Source organism: Ammospiza nelsoni, chromosome 22, assembly GCF_027579445.1.
Source record: "Ammospiza nelsoni isolate bAmmNel1 chromosome 22, bAmmNel1.pri, whole genome shotgun sequence".
NCBI classification, from domain to species: domain Eukaryota; kingdom Metazoa; phylum Chordata; class Aves; order Passeriformes; family Passerellidae; genus Ammospiza; species Ammospiza nelsoni.
Genome location: NC_080654.1, coordinates 5,081,858 through 5,108,779, shown reverse-complemented (window position 1 = coordinate 5,108,779; position 26,922 = coordinate 5,081,858). Strand labels below are relative to the sequence as shown.

The 26,922-nt window shown below is 46.5% G+C and overlaps 2 protein-coding genes across 2 annotated transcripts; one reads left to right on the top strand and one right to left on the bottom strand.

Annotated features, from left to right (window-relative positions):
- The first annotated feature begins 1,114 nt into the window (after nt 1–1,114).
- On the top strand, nt 1,115–6,980 carry GUCA2A (guanylate cyclase activator 2A). The gene is made up of 3 exons (XM_059487555.1): nt 1,115–1,297; nt 4,646–4,835; nt 6,109–6,980. Exons 1-3 carry the CDS (start codon nt 1,223–1,225, stop codon nt 6,171–6,173), a joined length of 330 nt encoding a protein of 109 aa, XP_059343538.1. The 5' UTR covers nt 1,115–1,222; the 3' UTR covers nt 6,174–6,980.
- A 10,315-nt stretch (nt 6,981–17,295) lies between these two features.
- On the bottom strand, nt 17,296–25,827 carry SRM (spermidine synthase). Its single transcript, XM_059487413.1, has 8 exons — nt 25,611–25,827; nt 25,354–25,474; nt 25,049–25,141; nt 23,501–23,654; nt 22,788–22,871; nt 22,337–22,482; nt 19,778–19,900; nt 17,296–18,509 (listed from the first exon to the last, which is right to left on the bottom strand). The coding sequence occupies exons 1-8, from the start codon at nt 25,754–25,756 to the stop codon at nt 18,492–18,494; spliced, it is 885 nt and encodes a 294-aa protein (XP_059343396.1). The 5' UTR covers nt 25,757–25,827; the 3' UTR covers nt 17,296–18,491.
- Between the last annotated feature and the right edge of the window lie 1,095 nt (nt 25,828–26,922).

The window sequence follows — 26,922 nt, the reverse complement described above, 5'->3', positions numbered from 1 at the left end:
TATATAAAATAATTTATTGTTTTATGGTACTATATTATATAAAAAAATACTAAACTAAACTATACTAAAGAATACAGAAAGGATACTTACAGAAGGCTAAAAAGATAATAATGAAAACTTGTGACTCTTTTCAGAGTTTTGACACAGCTTGGCTCTAATTGGCCATTGAGTCAAAACAACTCACGTGAATCCAATGAAACAATCATGTGTGGGTAAACAATCTCCAAACACATTCTAAAGGAGTAAAACACAGGAGAAGCAAATGAGATAATTATTGTTTTCCTTTTTCTCTGAAGCTTTTCAGCTTCTCAGGAGAAAAATCCTAAGCAAAGGGATTTTTCCAGAAAATGTGAATGTCACATGTTGTGCCAGGGGAGCTTTAGGTTGGATGTTGGGAAAATCTCTCTGTGGAAAGGATGGGCAGGCACTGAAAGGGGCTACCCACGCCAGTGGTGAAGTCACAATGCCTGGAAATGATAAAAAAAGGCATTTTTTGAGATGGCATTTGGGGACAAGGTTAATGGTGAACAACCTACCACCAGATCCTGGGCTGATGGTTGGACTCAACAATCTTAGAGGGCTTCACAGAATCAGAAAGTTTTTCAGATTTAAGATTATTAAATCCAACTGTTCCTTCAGCACAGAGAGCTCCACCTTGTCCCCTGGTGTCACATCCACCTCAACAATCTTAGAGGATTTCTGTGACTTTAACAATTCCCTGATTATGTGATTACACTCCACATTCCTGAGACTCCCAGAACAGCCAACTGGCTGGAACAATTTTTTCTAGCTCCTTCCAAACTTCCTTTTTCACTCCCAGTTCTGCAGAAAGTGCCCATGGGCACTTTGAGGTGTTGCTGAGCTCAGTCCCCACCGTTTATTTATTTATTGCAGTTGGGAATGTTTTGCCTGCCCGTGTCAGAGCCAGTGCCTCAAAGTGGGAGCGACTCATAAAGGGCAGGATGTGCCTGGGTGTGACTGCCCAGCTGTACCTGTGGGCAGATAACTGAGAGTCCCCTCGGGGTTTATGGCATGGCAATAGAAAGTCTGGATTAATGGATTACCAGCACCAGGCTGGAGGGAGTCTTTATAAAGCTCTGACTGCTGAGTCTGAGAGCTCAGAGGAGGGAAAGTCTGAGAGACACAAAAAGGCCAAAGAAAGGCCAAAGGTAGAGGAAATAAAATCTGTCCAGTTGAGGAGAAATTTGGCTTTGCAGGCACCATGAAAAGCTTTCTTTCCTGGACAGTCCTGGCCGCCCTTGTCCTGGTGCACATCTCCCAGGCAGTCTATGTTCAGGTGAGTTTTTTCTCTTTCATTTGTCATTATTACAAATTCAACAAAGTGATGATATTTTCTGAACTTCTGGTTGCAACTAAATTAATAGACCTGAATTTTTGCCTTGCTCTGCCTTGATTTCCACCTGTATCTCCCCATTCCCTGGGTTTTTCTTCTGTGAAACACTTCAGGTATCACTAAATGCTGCTGCTGTTCATTTACCTCCTCCAGCCACATCTCTGCTCTGAAATCCTTTAGGGACTGAGGTGTTTCCTGCCCAGAATTTTCTCCTAGACCTAAAGCCACGTGCAGCAAAGGTGCTGACTTTAGAGAGAGTGATGCAAACAAGGTGTGAACAAAGAAATTATTTTCTGTTACCTGGTTCTAGGCAGGAGGTTCTTTGTGGGAAAGATCTGTGAATTTATGGGATGGAGCCTGTGAAAAAAGGGCAAAGAAGAGCTTGGCTGGATCCAATTAAATATTAATGGGCAGAGAAGTGATTAAAGGAGACTCTGTGAAATCTTCCAAGTACACAATCACCTGTGGGTAAACAACCTCCAAACACATTCTAAAGGAGTAAAACACAGGAGAAGCAAATGAGATAATTATTGTTTTCCTTTTTCTCTGAAGCTTCTCAGGAGAAAAATCCCAAGCAAAGGGATTTTCCCAGGAAATGTGAATGCCACATGGCTTCAGGTTGTGCCAGGGGAGCACCAGCTCCAGAGGTGTCACCTCTGGCTGATACTCCATGTCCTGGTTTGAAAAGGAATTGAGGTTTTTTGGGAGTTTTGTAGTGTCAAACCATGGCACTCCATACAATGTGGAAGGGGTTAGGAAGGTACCTCAGGGCCCTGGTTTGTTTTTGGGGAAGTTTTGGATCTCTCTGCACTCCTCTGAGAGGAGGTTTCAGTCTGATTGCAATGTAAACACTTTCCTCTGAGGACCAGGAAAACTAATAAAAACCAACACTTGTTAAACAATTATTGACTCTCTTTATGTGTGAGCAGCAAGTGTCCAGGAATAAGGAACCTTTGTGTCCTGGACTATCCTTTTTTTGTCCTTTGGATGACAGAGATAGCCAGAGGTAGCAGGTTTAAGCTATTCCTTTCTCTCAAACCATTCTTCAACATTTACAGTCTCCAGAGGAGCAAACAGCTTCCTACAGTGAAAAACATTCCCCTTTTCCACTTGCAGCCATAAAATATATTAATAAATGAGAATGGCTGCTTCTAGGTTATGTAAGAGAGTAGGGAGTGCATCTCTGGAGTTTGAGCTGGAATTCTCCTCTCATTAATCATTAAATCCATGTTTTCCCCATTGTGTATGCAGTGAACTCTGAGTCTTGCACTCCTTTCACCTGAAGTCTTTGAAGTCTGACTGATTCTGTGATTATTCACTGCACAAAGTTAGCTTGCACTCTTCTCTCTGAAATTGTTCCTGACACTTCCCTTCCTTGTCCCAGAGGATGTCAAATTTACCTCTCTCCAATACATCTTTCTTACTTGAGGTGGTTTTGTCTCTATTTTGCTGTTCCTTTGTTCTATTTTTTGTCCCCAGGACCTGCAGATGTCAGGGTTTCTTCCCAGTTCCTGGTTTCTCTGAAATTGTGAGACTGAAATTGAAAAACCCTTTTTTTAATTCTATGGGTTTTGCTTCTCAGCTGTGTGACCACAGCTGAATCTAGAGCTGCCTTCATAGGAAAAGTGAATTTTTCACAGGCAGCCAGGGCTGATCACAGAACCAGAAAGTTGTTTAGGTTGGAAAATCCCGTTAAGATTATAAAATCCAACTGTTCCTCCGGCACAGAGAGATCCACCTTGTCCCCTGTCACATCCATGTGTTTTTGGAACACTTCCAGGGATGGTGACTCCAACACTCTCAGGGGCTGCTGATGCCAGTGCCTGATCAGCTTTTATAGACCATTAAGGTCAGAAAAGATCTCTAAGATCCTCGAGGTCAACTGATAAATTAACCAGAGTAAGATCATAAACTGATTGCAAGAGACGAGATTTTGACGTAGTAAATACGTATCCAAAGTTTATCTGACTGGGTTTTTTAAACCTTGAACGCCAAAATAATGTGGTGCTGTAAAAAAACCTCCAAAACCCCAGCCAGAATCAAATTCCCTCCCCACTCATCTCACACCATTCCCCATTGGACTCATGGGGATGTGAAATAAATGCTAATATTTGTTTTGTGCTGTATCAGCCACTGCATTTTATTTCTTTGGATGAGGAGCTGTTACCTGACTCCAGAATCCTAGGATGGTTTGGGTTGGAAGGGACATTAAAATTCATCTCATTCCAAACCCTGCCATGGGGTTGGAACCTCCCACATCACCTTAGTCTACATGCTGGCCATGAAATCAAGTTAAAACGGCAGAAATAAATCAGTTTGAAAATCCTTATTTGTTTTCTAGGCCAAACTCTGATTATCTGCAGATGGGTACAGACTCTGTGCACTTGGTTAAACAGCTGCAACTTAAATTTATGGCCTCAAAAAGGGGAAATTTCTTGAAACTGAGGGAATGACCCTTAACTGATGAACAGGGAGAAGCGACTAAAACATAAAGTAATAGAGATTTCTCAGAGTCCTGTCCCAGCTTCCTTAAGTTTCTGGTGTGAACTTTGAGTCAGAAGTGCTGTATTTATGCTTCCAAAAACTTGTTTTTCACTGATTGTGTGAGCAAGTTTTCAATGGGCACAGGGTGGGATTGCAGGGCCAGGAGCTGGAGTCAGTGATCCCAGTGGGTCTCTTCCAACACAAGAGATTCTGTGGTTCTAAATTAATATAAATTTGCCACAATGTCTTGGGGTGAAGGGTTTAAGGCCCCAGCAACATGTGGTGTGAAAGAAGAGCTGCTTTTGTGTGGCACAGCCAACACTTGGCATTTCCCCTGCTGTGTTAGGAGAATAATGAACCAAATAAATCCCCATTTATCCCCATTTATCCCCATTCTAGCCATGATTTTGTAGATCTCTATCACATTTCCCTGGATGGAGCTGGCAGCAGCCAGGGATAGTGGAAGTGTCCCTGTCTATGACAGGGGGGGAATGAGAAGAGCTTTAAGGTCCCTTCCAACCCAACCCATTCCAGGGTTCTGTGATATTTCCCAATTCTCTCTTTTTAGGCTGAAGATTCCCAGCCTGGATCTTCCTTCCTATCCCAGATTTTATGGGTCTGTCTCACAGGGATGAGCCAGGACTGAATTCTTCCTCTGTCCACTGCCTTCACTCCGGTTTTATCTTGGCTTTCTTTCAACACCATCTTTTCCCTCTGCTGTATTTTCTGGGAGAAATGGTTTCAATGGAATGGATTTGCCAAAGGCCTAGCTTCCTGACACTTCTTTTTTTTTTTTGTTCTTTATAGGATGGAGACTTTAAATTCCCCCTGGAGTCTGTGAAGAAGCTGAAGGAGCTCATGGAGGGCAGCAAACACATCAACCCTCGCATGATGGTGCCCATGGCCAGCTACTCCCCATGCCAGGACAAACACCTCCCTGAGGAGTTCAGGCCTGTGTGCAAGAGGGAGGATGCACCCATGATTTTCAGGAGGCTGAGTATGTCACTCATATTTCATAGTTTTCATTTTTACCACGATTTTTAACCTTAAACATTCCAGCAGCAAGAGGCAAAGCCTTGGGATTGCTTCTGTGCCACTTCTAGGGCAGCTGGGAGGGTTTTTGCTGCCTTTGTGCTGCTCTTTCTCCTGCAAAGCTTGGGCTCCATGAACCACCCAAGGAAAATTCCTGCAGTGCTGAGCTGAGCTCTTCCCTGGGCACATCCCACTGCTGTGACAGGGAAAAGTTCATCCAAAGCAGAATAATGGAATCACTGAATAGTTTGGTTGGGGGGACCTTAAAGCTCATCCCACTCCACCCCTGCCATGGCAGGGACACCTTCCAATGTCCCAGGCTGCTCCAGCCTGGCCTTGGGCACTGCCAGGGATCCAGGGACACCCACAGCTGCTGTGGGCACCCTGTGCCAGGGCCTGCCCACCTCCACAGGGAGGATTTTCCTCCCAATATCTCATCTAAATCTACCCTTCTCTAGCTTATTCCTCCTTGTCCAAAGTCCCTCTGCCATGGGTTGCTGCTGCTGCAGTGTTTGCTTTTTAAAGTTATTCTATTGCAGTTATCTGCTGTCCAGTACAAGGGACACTTTAGGATAAAATGCTGCCATGTCCTCTTGTCCTCTTGCTTCCCATGGCTTCCCAAGGAATTCGGGTTTGATTTCATCCCTTCAGTCAGATTTTAGCACGAGTGTATTTTCCTCAGAGCAGTTCTACCTACAAGGATCTTTCAAGTGGTGAAGTAGAAATGCAAAGGAGACTTCAAGTGCTTTGGCAGGTGGCTCTGCTCTTTTTAAATAAGCACTATCTAATCATTAATATCTGCCTGTGATTTGGCCTCCCCTGCACACAACACCACTGGGTTATTCCCTTTCCTGGTCCCTCCTTCCCCATGGGTTGGATCCCTTTCCTTTCCCGCCGTCTGCAGGTGACACCTCTGAGTTTGTAGCAGAGCTGCAGCAAATAACTCGAGCTTTTTTGAGTTATTCTATTGCAGTTATCTGCTGTCCAGTACGAGGGACACTTTAGGATAAAATGCTTCCATGTCCTCTGGTCCTCTTGCTTCCCATGGCTTCCCAAGGAATTCGGGTTTGATTTCATCCCTTCAGTCAGATTTTAGCACGAGTTAATTTTCCTCAGAGCAGTTCTACCTACAAGGATCTTTCAATTGGTGAAGTAGAAATGCAAAGGAGTCTCCAAGTGCTTTGGCAGGTGGCTCTGCCCTCCTGGCACCCAACTGAATCCCTTTTTCTCCTGGGCAGGCCTGGCTGCTGAGGATGACCTGTGTGAGATCTGTGCCAACGCTGCCTGTGCTGGCTGCTTCTGAGAAGGTGGAAAAACCCACAACAGACACGTCCAGCTGGGAAGTTTGTGCATTCCTGTGAAGATCATGTACTTTCACCAATCAATATTCCTGGGCTTCAACTGCAGGCAAGCTGCAGCTGCCAGCTCGTGGGGACATCCCTGCAGTCCTGCGGCACCTGGAGCAGAGCAGATCTGCCAGCAAGGAGGCTGGGACTCCTCTGAGAGCTTCCAGGGCTGCGGGAATTGGGTGACACTGCAATGGAAATGCCCTGGGTTTCATTTCCCACTGTTTTCCCTGGATTTGAACAAACTGTGAAACTCAGCATCCCCTGCAGCCTCTTTAATGGCTAATTTTTAATGTCCAATAAGCAGTATCTAATCATTAATATCTACCTGTGATTTGGCCTCCCCTACACACAACATCACTGGATGATTCCCTTTTTCAGCCCTCATTCCCAGTGGGTTGGATCCCTTTCCCTCCCACCTGTCTGCAGGTGACTCCTCTGAGTTTGTAGCAGAACTGCAATGAGTAACTCAAGCTGAATTCCTGCTGTTTAGGAACATTCTGACAGCAGAAATCAGCCAGTTCCTTGTACTGATTGTTGTTGATTTGGGGAATGGGTGTAGAGGAGCACAGGAACACTTCTTCACTGGCTGGGTATCAAGGTTCTTTAAACTCTCTTTGAGAGAAAATAATTCTAAAGCACAGTGCTAGAATCACACTGAAATGAAAGCATTGTCTTTTTTATTTATTGGTGGCAAGATTGTAAAGAAATTCTGTTCATGTTTATATGCTGTACAGGCAATAAAAAACTAGTAATAGTTTGGATATTTTTGTTTATTTGTTTGTTATTGCTGGGTTTTGGGGTGGGTTTTGTTTTAGGATACTCTTCCCGCCTCCTTGCTTTTTCCCCATATAAGGCATTTCAAGTCTGCAGCTTCCCTGAATAAAATATATGTTTTAACAATGCTCTGAACTTAAAACTGTCACTGTCATATTTTCTGAAAAATCCCTTCACCAGGATTTCTTCTCCTGGGAAGCTGAGAAGCTTCAGAGAAAAATGAAAACAATAATTATCTGATTGCTTCTCCTATGTTTTGCTGCTTTGGAATGTGGCTGGAGATTGTTTATCCAACAGGTATTTGATTAGTTACATGTAAATTGTTTTTTTCTTAATAACCAATCACAGCCAGCTGTGCTGGGACTCTGGAGAGTCACAAGTTTTTAATTAGTATCTTGTTAAGCCTTCTGTAAGATCCTTTCTCTATTCTTTAGTACAGTTATAACATAACATAATACAACACAATATATAACATATAACATAACATAACATAACATAACATAACATAACATAACATAACATAACATAACATAACAACATAACATAACAACATAACGTCATCCCCAGTCCTTCCTTGGACACATCCAGGGTTGGGGATCCACCACTGCCCTGGGCAGTCCCTTCCTATCCCTGACCACATTTTCCATGAGGAAATTTCTGTTATGTCCAACTGTGGAAATCAGGGCACTGGGAATATTTCTGTGTCTGCTCTGGGCTGCCCTGACCCCCAGGGCAGCACTGACTCTGACCCTCATTCATGGAGAAAGTTTCCTAAACTCCAGAATAGACTGGAACCCACAAAAGTGTGAAATAGATTATAGAGAGCAGTGTGGGTGTATCACTTGGTGAGAAATTGAGGGTTTGGGATTTTTAGTGTGTTGTGGATGGCAGCAAGATGGAGGGCACAGGGTGTTGTCCTGGGTTTCTTCTTCATGCTTCTTCCTCCTTCCTCATGGGTTTGGGTGGCATTTTGTAATTGGGCAGAAAAGTCCCCATTGCAGATCTGTGGGATCAGTTATTGGGTTATAAAAGGGAAAATAATCCAGGTGTCAGCTCTTAATTGGACAGTTTAGTCTGAAAAGCCCTTGGAACAAGAGATTGTTGGGCATTTTGTGCCTTCTAATGAAAAGCTGCAGAACTCACAGCAGTGAGACTGTTTTAGTGATAAGAAATAATAAACACCTGAGTGTGAACATGAACTGTTGTCTCAGTGCCTTCAATCCAGACACAGAGAGGATAAACTGCTCGTGTTTATCTGGGATACAGAACTGCAGGTCCTGCCAGGGGCTGGAACTGAATGATCTCTGGGGTCCCTTCCAACCCAAATCATTCTGTGCTTCTGTGATTGTTCAACACCTCAGTTCCTGAAAAATGAACTACAAGGAATTGTCTCACTGATGATTCAATTGGGTAATTTGTGTTATGAGGAAAGATCCTGTTGATTCCCTTAATTTTCACCAAACCATCCGGCTTGTGTTACCTCACACATCCTCCTTATTTCTAAATCCATTATTTCCACTTATTAAAAAGTTCATTCCTTTTCTCCACTTGTGTTCTATAAGTGACTCCTGAATCCCAAGGAGCCCAGATCAGCTTGGACAGGGCTTGGAGCACCTCTTGGGATGGAAATGTCCCTGCTCATGCAGGGATGAGCTTCAGGATCCCTCCCAACCCAGACCAGCCTGATTCTCTGGTTGCTATTAATGTTTAATCACTAATCAGAGCACAGACGTCAGCCTGGTGCTGATATCTCTCTCCTCTCCTCATTTGAGATTTCACTCACCTTTATTTCACTCCTTTATTGCCAGCTCCCAACAGTGGAGCTTTCTTGCAGCTGTTGAGATGACAAATTCCATCAGTAATTCTGTGATTCCAAGAGCTCCTTGGAGCACTGGTTAATCCAGAACTTGGCAGCTTTCCCTGTGCCCAGCCCCTGCCCCTGATTCCCCTCATCCCTTTGTGGAATTCTGTGTCATGATGTGTGGGATTTTCCACTTTCTCACCACTATTGGATGCACTGAATTCTGTGCCTGTTCTCCCTTAAATTTGCCTCACATTTCCCCCCAAATTTCTCTTTCTCCTCACTTTGCTTGGCTCTTCCACATTTCCAGATTATCCAGGTCTTGGCTGATACATCCATTTATTCTATTTATTGGCTGCCAGTTCTGGTCCTTCCTACTGTCACCATCCAATGTTTCTTATCTCTAATTTTTGGATATTTTTTTCTCCTTGATTCTACAATATGTCTTTTTATCCATCTTTCATTATTCCTCCCTTTCCATGACTCTCTTGATCCTTATGGGATTTCCTTGCCCATTTCCCCCTCTATTCTGCTGAAGCTCAAAATTCCCTGGACTGATAATTTTTTCTTAGTTTAAAATATATAAAATTTCTAAGTATTTCTCATGTTTTTCCTCTATTCTCTAGTTCTAGCCATCACCACCAATGCTCTCAGACAACCAGCTTTAGATTCCATTAAAATCTTAATCCCATCTCTTTCAAATTCCTACCCTGTATCCCTTCTATCCAGAAATGTTGTGTTTATCTGCTTCTGTTCCCATTAACCATTGGCCTCCAAGCTAATTTCTGGCAATTATCATGTCCTAGTTTTCTCATATTCTTCCTGTATGGCAGAATGTTTGTTAACCCTCCCTTCTTTCCTCCCCCCCTTTATTTATTTATCTATTTATTTATTAATTTAAATTCCCATTGCTAACCCTCACTTCTTTCCTCCCTTTATTTATTTATTTCTTAATTTAATTTATTTTATTTCTGTAAAGGGATAAATCCAGACAGCATTTGAGGCACGGAATTGTTTTAACAGCAAAAAACCTTTCTTCCTTTCAAATGTACAAAAATATGGAGGCTCAAACCCATTTCTTCACAGAATCCTGGGGTGGTTGAGGTTGGAAGGGACACTGGGGATGATCCAGTCCCACCTCTCTGTGACCTGAGTGCCCAGGGCTGTTTCCAGATGAATTTTGGAATCTGGAATTCCAGATGACTTTTGGAGACTCCACCACCTCTCTGAGCAGTTCATTTCAGTTCTCACTCACCCTTCTTTTTGTCTTTTTGTTCAATATCAGTGAAATTCTTACCTGTCCCCACCTAGGAAACAGAAGAACAGAAGTATTTGCTAATTTCAAATGAAGCTGTTTTTTTGGGGGAAAATTTCAATACTTTTCCTGGAAAAAAATGCAGAATGATTGCAGGAAGTGTTGATGGGGTTGGTGTCACCCCTGGGTGAGGCTCTGCTCCCACCCCACACAAATCCAGGGATCCTGGAGCACTCAGGAAACACTGAGCACACAAAGATGAGATTGTCCTTGGGGTAACATTTTAACCAAAGGGTCAGAGAAAGTACCAGAGATGACGTGATTTGCTTTATAAACCATAAAAAGTCCATAAAAGCAATGGCACACCCAAGGAGAATTTGCATTAAATATTTTGCATGTCCTGATAAAAAATGTCAAGGTGGAGATAGAAGCACTCTAAAGTCTTTCCAGGAGCTTAACTTGTTATTTTCTTTTTCCCAAGAACCTGAAGGAACAAATTCCATGTTCTCCTCTGTCTGGGATATTTGCACTATCAGGCACTGGAATCAGAACTGCTGATAAAAGTATTTTATTGTTTTAATTTTATTTATTTATTTATTTTAAATTTTTATTTATTAATTTCATTTTATTTATTTAAGTTTCATTTTATAGAAGTATTTCATTATTTTAATTTTATTTAATAATTTTATTTTTATTTACTTATCTATTTTTTATTTATTTAATTTCATTTTATTTATTTCATTTTCATTTCATAAAAGTATTTTATTGTTGTTTTCACTCCTGTCATGGTGAGACACTTTTTGACCAGATCAGTAAATGTTCTGCTTTGCTGTTCCAGAGGATGAGGTGACACAGTGAATCCCAATTTCCCTGTTGGCATTCAGCTGCTTTAAATAGCAAATACTCCACAGTTTGGTGTCTCCCAGCTGGGAATTTTCAGTTGTCCCCAGGGATCTTTGACTTTTTGATATCTCCTGGTAGATGACCAACCTCTCTCCTGGGACATACCAGTGGAAAAATCTGGAAAATCCTGTGTAAGGTGACCAGGGTGGTGAGGGGTCTGTGGCACATCAGGCAGGGGGGAGATGAATTTCTTTATTCTGGGAACATGGAGAGGAAAAGGGTGCAGGGGGTAATTGTGAGAAACAGGTTAATCACGAAGGGTCTCATTTCCAGGTCCTTCAGAAAGGCACATCCAGTGACACTGCTGTGACACTTCCAAGGATTAATGTCTCAGTTTGCTCATGGGCCACATTGGCTTTTAACAGCTCTAGAAAAACTCTTTTTTATTATTTTGGAAGCTTGAACCAAGTGTGGTACATATTTATTGGTGAAAAAGAAATATTTGTGATTATTCTGAACCCACTGCCTGATCATTCCCCTTGTCTGGTATTATTGCATTTGGGTTCTCCTCAAATGAAGGAAGGAATGATGAATCTGACTCCATGTTCTCAGAAGGCTGATTTATTATTTTATTATACTATATTATGTTAAAGAATGCTATACTAAACTATACTAAAGAATACAGAAAGGATACTTACAGAATGCTAAAGAGATAATAATGAAAACTTGTGACTCTTTCCAGAGTCCTGACACAGCTTGGCCCTGATTGGCCAATAAATCAAAATAATTCACAGGAGAATCCAATGGAACAATCACCTGTGGGTAAACAATCTCCAAACACATTCCACATGTGAGCACAACACAGGAGAAGCAAATGAGATAAGAATTGTTTCCCTTTTCTCTGAGGCTTCTCACCTTCTCAGGAGAAAAATCCTGGGTGAAGGGATTTTTCAGAAAATGTGAACGCCACGTGATATCATTTGGCTTTTTGTGCTCTAAAGCTGCATCTTTGATCTCTTGTGGACTCAGAGCTTCAGTGCCTTCAGCAGAACTCCTGTGCTGGCTCTGAATGAGGATGGCAGGAACAGATGTGGGTGAGGGAGCACACAAAGGCACAGAGAACAACACGGAACTTGCAGGAATAACAAAGGTGCCACTCCAGCAATGCAGCTGCTGAACAGATGGTTTTTGGGGAGAGGGGAAAGTCTGAACCCTGATAAGTCAACAGCAGAGATAACATCACCAGAGAGCGGTGAATTCACAGAACATCACACAAGAGAGTTCTCCTCCTGCTGCATTCCAGGAGCAACGCAGATTGTGCCAAGGGAGTGTGCTGTGGTAACTCTGGGCATCTCATGAACATTAGAGATGTGACCAAAACCTTGTCACTGCCAGTCAGAAGTTCCTAAGGCACTTGGAGATGTTCCCTCTGCTCTGGAGCCAGGCTGGGAGAGCTGGGAGTGCTCACCTGGAGAGGAGAAGCTCCAGGGAGAGCTCCGAGCCCCTGCCAGGGCCTGAAGGGGCTCCAGGAGAGATGGAGAGGGACTGGGGACAAGGGATGGAGGGACAGGACACAGGGAATGGCTCCCACTGCCAGAGGGCAGGGCTGGATGGGATATTGGGAAGGAATTCTTCCCTGGGAAGACAGTCCAGGTACCTCTTTCTGGGCAAAATAAGCCCCCCAAAAGACCCACGTTAACAGAGGATTAACCTTTAAAAACAACAGCCTGTTGCATATTCATAATATTTGCAAAAAGCCAATCATAAAATACACATTTTTCACAGAATGGAAAATGAGAAGTCCAGAACAAGCTGTGGTAAGCCCTGAGCTGGCACTCAGAAGGAACCAGGGTTTTGTGCTCTTGGAGCAGGTATTCTTTGGAAATGTCTGAATGTCTGGTGATGGTATTTTTCTTTGTGGCTCCCTGTACAAAACAGAGTGTGAGTGGATCCTCAGATTTCCTGGGGAAGGGCTGGGTGACAAACATTGCCATGAGATTTATGACTGACCACCAGAGGATTTCCCAGGTCATTCTTTCTTTTTCAGCATCCTTTGTGTGACAGAAATATGCCCTCTGTTGACGGAGTGACAAAACTACATTTTATCTCCTAAAAAAGGAAAGAAGCCCAGAAGTTTCTCTCCTCAATTACCAAAAAAGACACCTCATAGGAGCTGGGGGACTTCACCTCAAACTTAAGGATAGTTAATTGGACAGGAGCCAAAAAGTCCCACCTGAGCAATTTACTAGAAAAAGAAGAGAACAAAGAAACCAATGGCTTTTGTGAGGTGTTTTACCAGGAGCAAGAACCTCTTGCCCTGGCTCGGTTTTTCTCTGTAAAGACCTTTGTTATTTTGCCTTTTAATAAAACTTTTCTGTTTCCAACACTACCACAGAAGCCATCCTGCTGATTTTATGCCTTCTAAGGTAGCTGAGCTATCTCAGGTATAATATATAGATAATATATAAATTACATATCATAAATTTTAAAATATAGAATTTATTATATAAATCTCCTAGAGCTTATAAGACCGGACTCGAGGAGACCATATATCAGGCTCCCAGGTAAGAATTTAAAAAGAAAATACAAAAAAAAAAAACCCCAAACCACAGAGGTTTGCATGGCTTTGAGATCTCAAGTACAAACCAGAAAGGAACAGCTGACTCTGCCTTGGCCCTCTTGAAAATCTGTTCCTTGTTGTTTTTGTGTAAGTGTGGAGGGGGAAATCATTGCTTGTGTCCAAACCAGTCCCATCCTTATCCCCTGAAGCTGGAACAGGTTCCTGCCATTGAGAGGAATGAGGGATTTGTCTTTACAAACCAGCTGTGGGACTGCTGGTAGATAAAACCAGCACTGGGAGATAAAAGAAACAATGGAAAGGATTCCATGGATTGATGAATGGAAAAAGATATTTGCTTTTACAAATAAACTTTAGGTTTGCTGATAAATGAAATTAGACATTGAGAGACGAAAGAAACAATGGGAAAGAAAAACCCCTGAATTCCAGAAGAATTAAAAATGAAAAGAGAGGGTTACACATTAGAGGGAAATCTTTGGGATCAGGCATTCTGGGAAGTCTGAACCTCTCAAGCACCTCAGAAATGGGGAAAGAGAGAAAGGAAATGTGGCTGGGAAATTGGGATAAAAAGGAGGCTGGGTCCTCCAAAAATTGGAGAGATCCCAGGGGAATGTCCCATGGCCTCTCCCTTTATTGGAATAAAGCCAGAAGGGACTCAGTCTCCTTTTAGGACATAAACCTCTGGTGTTTGTGGATTAATTTTCCTAACAGCATCATGGACCCTCATGTGGGTGCCAAATCACCTTGTCTCCTCCTAACCCCAGCCTACCCTGCGACCATGGCGTCAATCTCTGAGCGAGGCCCGAGCCTGCGGCCTGAGGGCCTGGGCATCCTTAGGAGAATGGTGAGTGGCAGAATTGTTTTTTAACCCCTGTGCAGCTAAAATCATGCAGTGATATTGGTGTTCTTTATTATAGCTAAGAGACAAGAGCCAGGTGATGGCAGGAGATTCCCAGAGGGTGAGGCGGCCTTCCTTCACACCCACCGTGGATTCTCATCCTCGAATGTCCGAGAGATAAGTCCAAGGCTGGGACCTGAGAGGGGATGAAAGGGAGATGCTGGGAGGGCTTTTTGTGTCAACTTTGGAGGCAGGGATGTGCAAGAGGTGACCCCTTAGGCCACATAAAGGGTGGGTGTTGTGTCACTTGTCTATCATGCATTGTGTGTCTTTTGGGTGTCTTGTGTCACATGTGTTTTGCCTTAGCCCTTTGAGGGGCCTATCAGAAACTGAGGTGTCCATCTTGGCATCTCTGACCTCTGTGTTCCTCAGCCCAGTGCCAATTCTGTCGAAGATTTGACCTGGGAGGCTGGACAGTCATTGGAATCACATCTCTCTTGTGGCATCCACTCTGATGTCTTGTAAGGTCTCGTTCTGAGCTGTTCTCCACAGCTCCGCACCACAGCAATCCATTCTAGCAGATTAGGACTTGTATGGATGTGAAGAGAGGGAGAGGACTCTGATCCCTGAGGGGCTGGCTGCCACCTGAAATCCTGAACTGCACAGGATGTGTGCCAGACCCAACCTGTCACAACCTCCAACGGGGAATGCCTGACTATCCCAAGGGCCTCCTGCAAACTGACACCAGGAACCTGGACTGCTGAGTTTCGCTTCACAAGGATACAGGCCAGTGTTGGTGTTCAGGGGCCTGTAGCTGTGAGTGGGCAGCCACCTAATGAAATTCCAAACAGCGCAGGATGTCTCCCAGACCCACCCTGACATGAACTCCAACTCAGGCTGCCCTGACAATTCCAAGCACCTCCTGCAATCTGCCATCAGGAACCTGGGATGGTGAGTTTTGTTTCTCAGGGAAAATGGCCAAGGTTTGTGTTCAGGGCCTGTGGCTGGAGTGGCCGGCTGGCTCCTGAAATTCCACAATACACAGGATGGTTCCCAGACCTAAGCTGGCACCAGCGTGGGCTGGTTTGACAGTGCCAAGTGGCTCCTGCAATCTGCCATCAGGAACCTGGAGTGGTGAGTTTTGTTTCCCAGGGAAAGGGCTGGCATTGGTGTTCAGGGGCCTGTGGCCCTGAGTAGTCCACCCCCTCCTGAAATTGCAAACAGTGCAGGATGTCTCCCACACCAGACCTGCCACTGCCAGCAGCTCAGGCTGGTTTGACAGTACCAAGTGCCTCCTTCAATCTGACATCAGGAACTTGGGATGGTGAGTTTTGTTTTCCAAGGAAAAGGGCTGGCATTGGTGTTCAAGGGCCTGTGGCCCTGAGTGCCTGGCCCCCTGTTGAGGTTTCTCTCAATTTTTTGAAACTCTCTTCTGAGCTTCTAAAAATCGAGTTAGTTCAATGAGTAAAGCTCAGAGCAGCTTGATACAGTTCAAAGTTGCCAACTGACTTGAGCAATGATGTGCTAAAGCCCAGCCCATGGGCTATGATGTGCTAAAGGCTCCGTTCCCCTGCTTGTCTCCACCTGCTCTGACTGACATTGCATTTTATGTTACCTGGGACAAGGCCTATCCCTGTTCATGTACTCCTGGCATAATGAGATGCTGGAACACAACTGCAGCATGCCTAGGCAATCATCTTTGTGACTCTTTGCTTATGAACAGTCTTGCTCAACATGCCTTAGGCAAAAGGCAGCTAAATCTCTGAAATAGGTTAATATTTAATTGCCCACCTAGAGACGCTGCAAAAAATGGTCAGTGCTCAGTTCTACATGAGACCCCATGGTTTCCTCCTGCTGACCATTATCCAAATTACAATGTCTCTTTAAGCCCCAGCATCCCTTGGCCATGATATCCTGCAGCATAACAGCTCAGACACAAATCTGTGGGAGGGATGATCCATCTGTAGACACAACCACCTTGCAGGTGCCAAACACCCTCCCAGCAGCTCACAGGGCACACAAGGGTGATTTTTAAGTCCTGAATCTCTGAGCTGCTCAGGTGGGATCAGCTACAGCTGCACAAGCCCCTGCTCCCTCTCTTGCTGCATTCATGTGAGTGCTTGACTCAAGCACTGATCTCTGCCTTCTCACACTGAAGTGTTTGGAACTGTCTGTGGGGAACAGTGACTTGGAATCACTCAGAAATCACACAGGGCCTTGTGGACAGAACTTGTGTGGCTTGGATGGGAAACAGTCCTGTCTTCTGTTCTCATCACTGGCCACTTGCTGAACTCACATATTTGGAGAAAGCTCAAAGAACCAGAAGGAATAATTAGAGTGGAGTGGAGTCCAACAACAGGTTTGGGGAAGCTCTTTCCCTCCTGGGCATTGCTGTACTCACCAAGGATGGGTGAAAGGCTTGAACTTGTTACCAGCTGGCTGCTGCTCTGAGGACTACAGTCCTGGTCTTGATTCCCATTCTAGGGGAAAGTGTCAGAGCTGATTTTCTGTCAAGGATGGAGGGCTAAGTCAGGTTCAGGTCCCACAGGAATTTAAACAGGGGGAGCTAGAACCAGGCTCCATTACTGCTCTGCTCCTTATAAAAACACAGGAGTTGAGCAGTGAAAATGCCTCATTAACCCAAACTATTTGTGTGAGAAAGAAAAGTCACCCAGACAATTAAGAGAAAAATAGGTGTTATCTTCTCAAGAATACAGAGACCCAGACTCAGCTCTGCAGCTCAGCAAAGAAACTGCACTAATACTGGTGGTAGAAGGAGACACTGGGAAAAAAGTGCTATGTCCCATCAGTAAGGGAAGAAAGCAGGACAGTACTGACCCCACAAATCCTCTTAGGGATGATAACTTATCATCCCTGAAGGTAAGTGAGAGAGGAAGCCAGACCAACTAGAGGGTGCACCTAGAAGCACAGCAAACCTTCAGGATCTCTGTTTTTCCCCCCCAAAAAAACACTGACCCACACTGATGTCACCTTAACCAGAGCCAAGTGTTTAATTGAGTGCAAGGGAGTGACAATGGCACAGTGGTTGTGCTGGGAGGGTGATTCCCACAGTGCAGGGGGACAGAATCTTCAGAACAGAAGTAAAGAAGTGAAGGCAGCTCCATCTTACAGTGTACAATGGAAAACAACTTGTGCATCTGGGGGCAGCATTGGAAATAATGATGCCTCCTAAGGACTTGCAAACAGGCCTGAGGCATCTCAGCATGACTGAGATGAGAGATTTGTCAGCACAACCAACTCCCCAACATCAGTACTGAACATCAGGCAATGCAGCTAAGGTTTGCTTTTATACATATATATATATATATATATATATATATATATATATATATATATATATACACATATACATATATATATATAAAACCTATCATCACCATATTGATAAACATTCTTTGGAACCTCTCTGAGGGCAGAGGTAAGAACAGCAGTCAGCCTGTTGGCACCTCAGCACTTCTGTTTCTAACCAATTAAGAAAATGAGCAACCTTAACAAAAAAAAAAAAAAAAAAGCCACAAGACTGCTGCCAGCATGCCTGGCTGGTGTTTAATACTGCTACTCCATCAGGGTTGGAGGGAGATCTCTGGTGAATGGCAACAGTTTGCACTGTGGCTTCTCCAGCTGTGCTGCAGAGCAGGGCAGGAGTCACAGGAGGGCAGTGGGATGCTCAGACCTGTTACCAGTCCAAAAGTGTCAGCAGCAGGGAGCTCCCACGAGGAGAGAGTGAGCTAACTGTGCACAAAGCTCCCTCTCTCTTTCTCTCTCTGTGCTTAAGGCTGAGTCAGGGACCCTTTGGACTGTTCCCAGCCCACCAGACAGAAATATGTGTCAGTTATAAATACATCACATCAGCTGGAGGGATGTGGAGTGTGGTTGGGATGGGAGAATTTAGAATGGGTGCAGGGATGAAAGGAAAAAGATATCTTACATTTCCAGCACTGGAAAGAACAGTTTTGACCTCAGGCAATAAGTCACTGGACTTTCCAATAGTCTTATCTGGCTTATGCCCCATCATCCTTAACACATCAGAGGGAATGTTGGCTGGCCAAGGGTTAAACAATCCCACACAGTGGAGAGCAAATCTGCAGTCTGCTGAGAAGATCCCAGCCACATCACTGAAGATCTCAGAGTCCAACTTGGAGCCAGGAAGCAGCTCAGGGTCTCACACATCGCTCAGGGCCTGCAGAGAGCCAAAGACAGATGTCAGCATGGACCTGCCCCAGCTCTGCAGGCTGAGGGGAAACATGAATCACCACCTCTGAAATACAGTTATGGCATTTGCCTGCATCCCTACAACACTCTAATTCTAATTACTAAAATTCTAAGGAATTTTTTTCTGGAAGCTGCAGTTGCAGCCTAGTGGGCATATAATGGAATAATGTGGAAATACAGGCTATCCTTCAAGAAACAAGACTGATCTATACTGGAGCATCCCTTCTTTATCCTCTAGTTTGTGCAAAACAATCAAGAACATTTTATCTAAGAGTTTTGGAGCTTTCCAATGTGAAACACCAGCTCTGCCTCTAAAGCCAATCAGAAGAGCACAGAATAGTTTGGGTCGGAAACATCATCTTAAACCTTAAACATTATCTTAAACATTAAACATCATCTTAAACATCATCTTAAACATCATCTTAAACCTTAAAAATTATCTTGAACATTATCTTAAACCTTAAACATTATCTTAAACCTTAAATATTATCTTAAACATTATCTTAAACCTTAAACATTATCTTAAACATTATCTTAAACCTTAAACATTATCTTAAACATCATCTTAAACCTTAAACATTATCTTAAACATCATCTAAAAGCCATCTTAAAACACCAGACAGTTTTCTTGTCTAGCATGATGCTGCAGAAATCTGTCCTGTGCTCCCTGGCTTGTCCAGCTCTATCTTAGATATTATTTTCTTTGACACTTGTTCCTTTCATGCAGCAGAATAATGATCCCAGTTGCATAGTGGTGACTTTGGTACTTTTATTTTCCTCTCAAGAGAGTTCTGGGGAGGCATGGGTTTCCTTTCAGTGTGTCTGGGACTTTACAAGTGAGCAAGCCTTGTGCAGTTAACAGACCTGGCACAGGCTGTTGGAAAGAGATTGTGGCCCCAGACTGAAAGGTTCTGGTAACCTTGCATGGGCTATTCCCAGCTCCCTTTCAAAGGGGGATGTGAATAAGTGCCTGTCTCTGAATTGCTGGTAAAAATCATCTTGGACCTGGCTTTGGTAGGTGAAGCAGGAGTGATCTGTCATCAAGGCACGGCACAACAGCCCAAAGAACAGCTCCTAAATGAACTCCAGTCTTCCCAGCCTGACTCATACTCTGCCCTGTCATACAAAACGCTGTCCTGCTCTGACTTGCCCACAGAAATCTTTGGGACTGCAAGAAATCCTACTCCCACTCCTGTCTCACCCTGGAGGGAGGTGTTGTGGCAGAGGCTGGCTTACCTTCCGTGCAAACTCTGGCAGGATGAATGCTGCCCTGTGAATGTCAGAGTTGTAGTACTTGAGACTCCTCTCCTCCACCTGCTGCTGTGAGAGCTGCTGCACTGGCTCCCGGAAATTTGTGTTCTGCAAAAGCAAAGTCAGTACCTTTGACTATTTGGATAATGTAATATGTGTTGTAAAATAATTAGTGCTAAAGGAAATTAAAACCACAGCACTTTGTGTACAAAGCCAGTGTTGGGCAACGAGCAGTAATAGGCTACGTGATAAGGATGGAGATTAAAACACCAGGAAGACACTGTCTCCAGGGATGGATATTTCAAGGGGTTTTCTTGTCTGACAAGACCCCAGCAGGAGGCATTTGATAGGCATTGTCAGAAGTTTATGACAGGAAGTTTTTGCCTGACAGGATTCCAGGAATTATCCACCAGTTCTGAGAAATGTGGCAGCAAGAAAGAAAAGCTACAATAATGTGCTAAAATATGCTAAAGAAGGGCCCCTTGCAGAGCCCAAAATACTGTATAAAACAAACCCCTTAGAAATGACATTTGGAGACCCATGGGACTGTGGTGTGATAGAGGCCAAATCCTGTGTTCCCCAACTCTGATCACCTGGCTCAGAGTCAAATCCCTTGTGGCTTTTTCCAAATTTATATTTTGATTATTTAATAATATACTTAATATAAATTGGAATATTCATTTATAACAAAAAAGAAGCCAAAGGCTGTGTGACAGGCATCCTGATGCACGGCAGAGAACTGAGATGACTCAGAGGCAAACAAATAACTTTTTGTTTCGGTATGAGCCCAAAGGCTCTGTGCAGCCCCAGCACCAAGGGCTGGGGTTTGTGCTCTCTAACTCCTGTGACCAGCATTTGTGCACAGATGTCAGTGCATGAGGTCACACTGCATGAGCCATGGGACAGATGTGTGATGAGCATCCAAGGAACAAGGCTTTGCTCTTCAAAGGAGAATCCATGTTGGGCACGGTGCATGCTGCCAGCATCCCGGGTTAACCACGTGCAGCAGCAGCAATGCTGGCATCCCAAACCCATCTTAAACCTTAAACATCATCTTAAACATCATCTTAAACCTTAAACATTATCTTAAACATCATCTAAAAACCATCTTAAAACACTGGACAGTTTCCTTGTCTAGCATGCTGCTGCAGAAATCTGTCCTGTGCTCCCTGGCTTGTCCAACTCTATCTTAGATATTATTTTTTTTGACACTCGTTCCTTTCATGCAGAATTATGATCCCAGGTGCATAGTGGTGACTTTGGTGCTTTTATTTTCCCCTCAAGAGAGTTCTGGGGAGGCATGGGCTTCCCTTCAGCCACGTTGAAGCAGACTAGGAAAAGAGTAAACTTCAGTGGTGTGACAGAGTTACCAGCCCACATCCCAACACCAACTCTCACTTGGAGGCCTCTGTGAGGGTCAGTGTTCTCTGGGGGGGAAAACAGAGATCCTGAAGGTTTGCTGTGCTTCCAGGTGCACTCTCCAGTTGGTCTGGCTTCCTCTCTGACTTATTCTTAGGGATGATAAGTTATCATCAAACCAGTTACAGGCTGATTTTCAGAAGGTGCCTGCTTTGTAACAGTCACCACCAAATAAGCCAAAACCTTAAAAAAATTGGTAGTGACTTCCTCCCTTCCAAGTTTGTTGTACTAGATGGAAAATTATGACCATTTTTAAAGCAACTGGTCAATTCTGCACATCGTTCAGCACTGAGCAGGCTGCACTGGAGCTCTGGGTGGCAGAGCCAGGTGAATCTTGAGGCCCCACAGCTGGGAGAATTCAGTGCCATAGCTGAAGTTCTGCAAGGGACAGATTCAGGCAGGCTGGTAGGGAATGGAAAAGGGCACTTGAGGTGTGTGGAACTCATGGGGTTCAAGAATCAAGAATTCAAGGATCTTGAGGCCCCACAGCTGGGAGAATTGAATGCCATAGCTTGAGTTCTGCAAGGGACAGCCTCAGGCAGGTTTGTAGGGAATGGAAAAGGGCCCCTGAGGTGCCTGGAACTCACGGGGTTGAAGAATCAAGAATTCAAGGATCTTGAAGCCCCACAGCTGGGAGAATTGAATGCAATGGCTGAAGTTCTGCAAGGGGCAGCTTCAGGCAGGCTGGTAGGGAATGGAAAAAGGCTCTTGAGGTGCGTGGAACTCACGGGGTTCAAGAATTGAGAGTTGAGAATTCTAGAATCTTGAAGCCCTACAGCTTGGAGATTTCAGTGGCATAGCTGAAGTTCTGCAAGGGACAGATTCAGGCAGGCTGGTAGGGAATGGAAAAGGAACTCACGGGGTTCAAGAATCAAGAACTGAGAATTCTAGAATCTTGAGGCCCCACAGCTGGGAGAATTGAATGCCATAGCTCAAGTTCTGCAAGGGACAGCCTCAGGCAGGTTGGTAGAGAATGGAAAAGGGCCCCTGAGGTGCCTGGAAGTCACGGGGTTCAAGAATCAAGAATTCAAGAATCTTGAAGCCCCACAGCTGGGAGAATTCAATGCCATAGCTTGAGTTCTGTAAGGCACAGGCAGGCTGGTAGGGCCTGGAAAAGGCACTCACAGGGTTCTTGCTGCAGAGCATGAAGCCGATCTGGCCGCTGGGGTACGTGGGGATGGTGCAGTAGGCGTACTCCACCACCGGGAACAGGGACTTGCAGAACTGCCGCATCTCCTTGATGAGATCCAGGTGCAGCCACTGGCACTCACCTGCAGGGAGAAAGGCAGGCAGTGTGTGAGAGCTGCCCCTCTGCTCTGCTCAGAACTGTGCCAGGTGAGCAGTGGTTCCAAGTCCCAACCTGTCCAGCTCATGTAGTTTCACAGACCTTGATGCCAGTTTTGCTAAGCCCAGACCAATAATGAACGAGCTGACAGAGATCAAAACCACAGCTTTCCCTGGGAGGTGACGTGTTTCACTCCCTGCATCTCATCTCCCCAAGAAGAGTCCCCTCTGTGCCTCACACTTGGTATGTGAAGCTCTGGCATCAGCCTCTGCCCAGGGGCAGCATCCTCACCTTGGCAGCAGAGAATCCCATCTTCCCTCAGGGCTGTCTTCATCAGCTGGTAATAAGATTCTTTGAACAAACTTTCTGCAGGACCTGGGAGAAAGGTGAATAAAGAAAAGCTTAGAGCCTAGGTGGACCCCTAGGAGGGCAAAACAGTCAGGATTTTAGCTTTGCTAAATAGCAAGCCTAGGTCCCCTATTAAACAAAGTCTTAGCAGCTGCCTCTTGCTTTTTTAAAGCAGAACTCCTGCTCCAAACTGCCTTTTAGAGATACCTCTCTCTGTGCTGACTAGGCCAAGATTGAAGGTGACTGAGACTTGTTGATGTGTTCCTAAAATGAGGTGCTATATCTACATTTGGTCCTTCTGTTCCTCAGTTTCCCCCTTCAGAAATACAGCAGCCTCACCCCAGCTATCTTCAGGGCAGGGGCTGCACCAAGTGTGTGAGCCACTGCTTTATCAGCAGGCACATGTGCAAAGCTGCCCTTCCACTCAGGGAACAACTCTGCCTGAAGAAATAGCTGCTGGAGCTGAATTTTGAGGAGAGAAAAGTAACAGCTGGCTTGAAGGCCTGCTGATACAATTTTATGGTTTCCAAGTCGGCAACAATCTTTTCACTTGAAAGGATCCTCAGCAGACTGGCAGAACGTCCAAGAGGTAGGCAGAATAAAAAAATGAAAGAGGTATGTGGAAAACAGTGCCCTTTTATGGCTGCAATTCTTACCCATGGGGTCAGACGAGTCTGTGATAATCACATCAAAGGCTTCTTGATTCTGTTTCATGAACTCAAAACCATCTCCCACATGCAATGTCAGCTTAGCACTGGAATAGCCCACTGCCATCCCTGGGAGGTATTTTTTAGATACCTGGATCACATCCTGCAACACACAGAGAGCACAAGTGGGTCAGAGGCTCACAAGAAGCTGCTTCTCAGAGTGCTGTGCAGCTGTGACTGGAAGAACAGCACGATGAGTAATTTCCTTCAGTACCTTCAGCTCAAGCCTGATTTGCCAGTGAAAGCCACAAAAGCTGCCAGCACCTTCAGCCAGCTCCTCTCAGCCTTTTCCTACAGCCTCAGGGTTCAGTGACACTGTTGTCCTGTCTATGCCAAGCTCAACAAAAACCTGGAGCTTCAAAAGCTCCCTGAGGAACTGAGCAAATGATTGCAGGTCAGACTGCTCTGTGCTCCTTTTTCCTACAGAACATCACTTGCATAGGTGATCTCAGATAAATCAATTTATTTTTCTTCCTAAGTAAAACCATGCTAGCAAGTTTCTGAATGCAAGATGAGAAATATCCCCATCTCTGAACTACAGACATTATTAAGATAAAATTTTTTCTCTAAAATCATTAGGCAGCCACTGCAGTTGTACTAAACACTAGCAGCTTCTCACAGATGGCAAAACCAAAAAAATATGCTGGTGTCAGGCAGTGCTTGTTAAAACCAGGCATGTTTGCCTACTTAGCTGGCAGACAGAGCACACAATCTCATATAGCAGAATTTCCTGTTCTTAAAAGAGCTTTACTCTGAGCAAAACTTTCTGAGAAAAGGCTGAGTAAAGTAAAATAGAACTGGCTGAGAGGAGGACTGGGAAAAGAGTAAACTTCAGGGGTGTGACAGAGTTACCAGCCCACATCCTAACACCGACTGTCACTTGGAGAGCTCTGTGAGCACACAGGTTATCAGGCACAGGCTGATTCTCAGCAGGCACACACATCCTGACAGTCACCATCACTAAGCCAAAGCCCCAACATGCTCTAATTGGTAGTGACCTTCTCCCTTCCAAGTTTGTTGTACTAGACACAAAATTATGATCATTTATAAAGCAACTGGCCAATCTATCACAGAAGCAAATCCCTGCTGCTTATTTCCTGATTTTGGTTGCAAGAGAATGCTCAACCAAGCAGCCATCCTCCTCTGCCGGGAGCACTCTGTTCGGCAGTGAAGGAGAGGGAACAGCAGCATCTCCACAGAGCCAGGGCACTCCTCCAGATCCCGTGCTTGGCCCACGACTGCCTGGAAAGGCCTCAATCGTGTGCGTGTGAAAGAAATCACACAGAAGAGGCAGCCAGCTGCCACGTAGATGACTCGTAAGGCAAAGAGAGGTGGCGCTGTCATTGTCACGCCAGCAGAACCAGCAGCAAACGCGCCTGGTGCTGACGAGAGACAGCAGGTGAAGGCGCAGCTCCCGAGGGTGATGTGAAGTCGGGCTGGCTTTGCCATGCCGGGCAGCCCGCCCAGGAGCCCCGAGCAGCCGGGAGCCCAACGCACCTCATCGATCTCGCACTGCACCACGGACTCCACGGTCGGGTGTTTGACCACCTCCCGCAGCACTCCCCCGTCGCCGCCGCCGATGATCAGCACCTGGCAGGGAAGAGGGCACAGCGTGGGCTGTCAGCGGGCTCGGCCCGCGGCAACTTCGGCTCTAGGGCTCAAGGAGAGCGGCGTGCAGGCGCTGCGGGCCCGGCTGCCCGGACACGAACCGCGGGGCCCGGAGCCTGCTCCGGCCCAGGACAGGCCCCGGCAGCCCTGCGGGGGCTGGGGGAGCCCTGAGGGGCGGGCCGGGGAGCGCTCACCTTGCGGGGGTCGGGGTGGCTGCACAGGGGCAGGTTGGCGATCATTTCCTGGTAGGAGAACTCGTCCCGCTCCGTGCACTGGATCACCCCATCCAGGACCAGGACGTTGCCGTAGGTGGTGCTGGGCAGAGCGGGGAAGCGGGGTTGGAGCCGGCCGGGGCCGCGCTCCCCCGCCCCCTCTCCGCGCCGCCAGGCCCCACCGCGTGGCGCTGACCGGCGCCGCCATCCCCCCACCGCCCCGGGCGGCCCTCCCGCACCTGCGGAAGACGAGGATCTCCTGGTAGCGGGAGCGCTGGTGGTGCAGGAGCTCCTCCACCTGCAGCGACATGGCCTGGCCGGGCCACAGCCGGCACGTCTCGCGGAACCAGCCCTCGCGGATCAGCGCCGCCGCGCCGCGCTCCATCCCGCCCCGCCGCGGAGCGGAGCGGCCGCCGCCGGGCCGGGCCACCTGCGCTCGGCTGCCGCCGCCGCCGCCCGACCGCACCGGCGCGGGAGCCGCGCGCAGGGCCCCGCGCCGCCCCCGCCTGCGCGCGCCGACATTGGTGGGGCCGCCGTGACGGCCGGGCCGCGTCAGGGCCGGGCGGGCGGAGCGGGGCCGCCCCCGCCGCCACGGGGAAAGGGCGCGCCCGAGCGCAGCCGCGCCGCCTCAGCCCCTGCTCCGAGCCCTCGGCACCGCATCGCTCCGCCCCTGCTCCGAGCACACCGAGCCCTCAGCGCCGCGCCGCCACAGCCCCTGCTCCGAGCGCACCGAGCCCTCAGCGCCGCGCCGCCACAGCCCCTGCTCCGAGCGCACCGAGCCCTCGGCGCCGCGCCGCCACAGCCCCTGCTCCGAGCGCACCGAGCCCTCGGCACCGCGCCACCACAGCCCCTGCTCCGAGCGCACCGAGCCCTCGGCACCGCGCCGCCACAGCCCCTGCTCCGAGCACACCGAGCCCTCAGCGCCGCTCCGCCACAGCCCCTGCTCCGAGCACACCGAGCCCTCGGCGCCGCGCCGCCCCGCCTGCGGAACCGCCAGCGAGCAATTTTCGGGAAAACGAAGTCTAATTGGGGTGTTTTAAGTAATGAGGATGCATTGTGTTGGATTGCATGAGGACGGCTGGTGAGAGCATCTCTCAGGATGAAGGATGAGGCAGTTGGGCATCGAGAAGTGACGAGTGAGGGGGCACTCATGAATGTGTAAATATCTGAAAGGAAAATGCCAAGGAGAGGGAACTAATGCTCTGCTTAGTGGTGCTGGGACACAAGGCAACAGGCAGAAACTGATGCACATGAAGTCCCAGCTGAACATTAGGAAGAACGTTCCTACGTGGGTGACCAAGGACAGGAACGGATTGCCCATAGAGGGCGCGCAGACTGTTCCACTGCACATATTCCATCTGGGCACAATCCTGTGCCATGTGCTCCAAGATGACCCTGCTTGGGCAGGGAGCTTGGACCAGATGATTTGCTGTGGTGCCTACCAACTTCACCCATCAATGATTCTGTGGATATTGCAAAAGCAGATTCAGTTCTAGTGCTGGTGGGTTCAGGTGAGGGGCTTACAGAATGTGGTGTGTTCTGTGAGGTGCA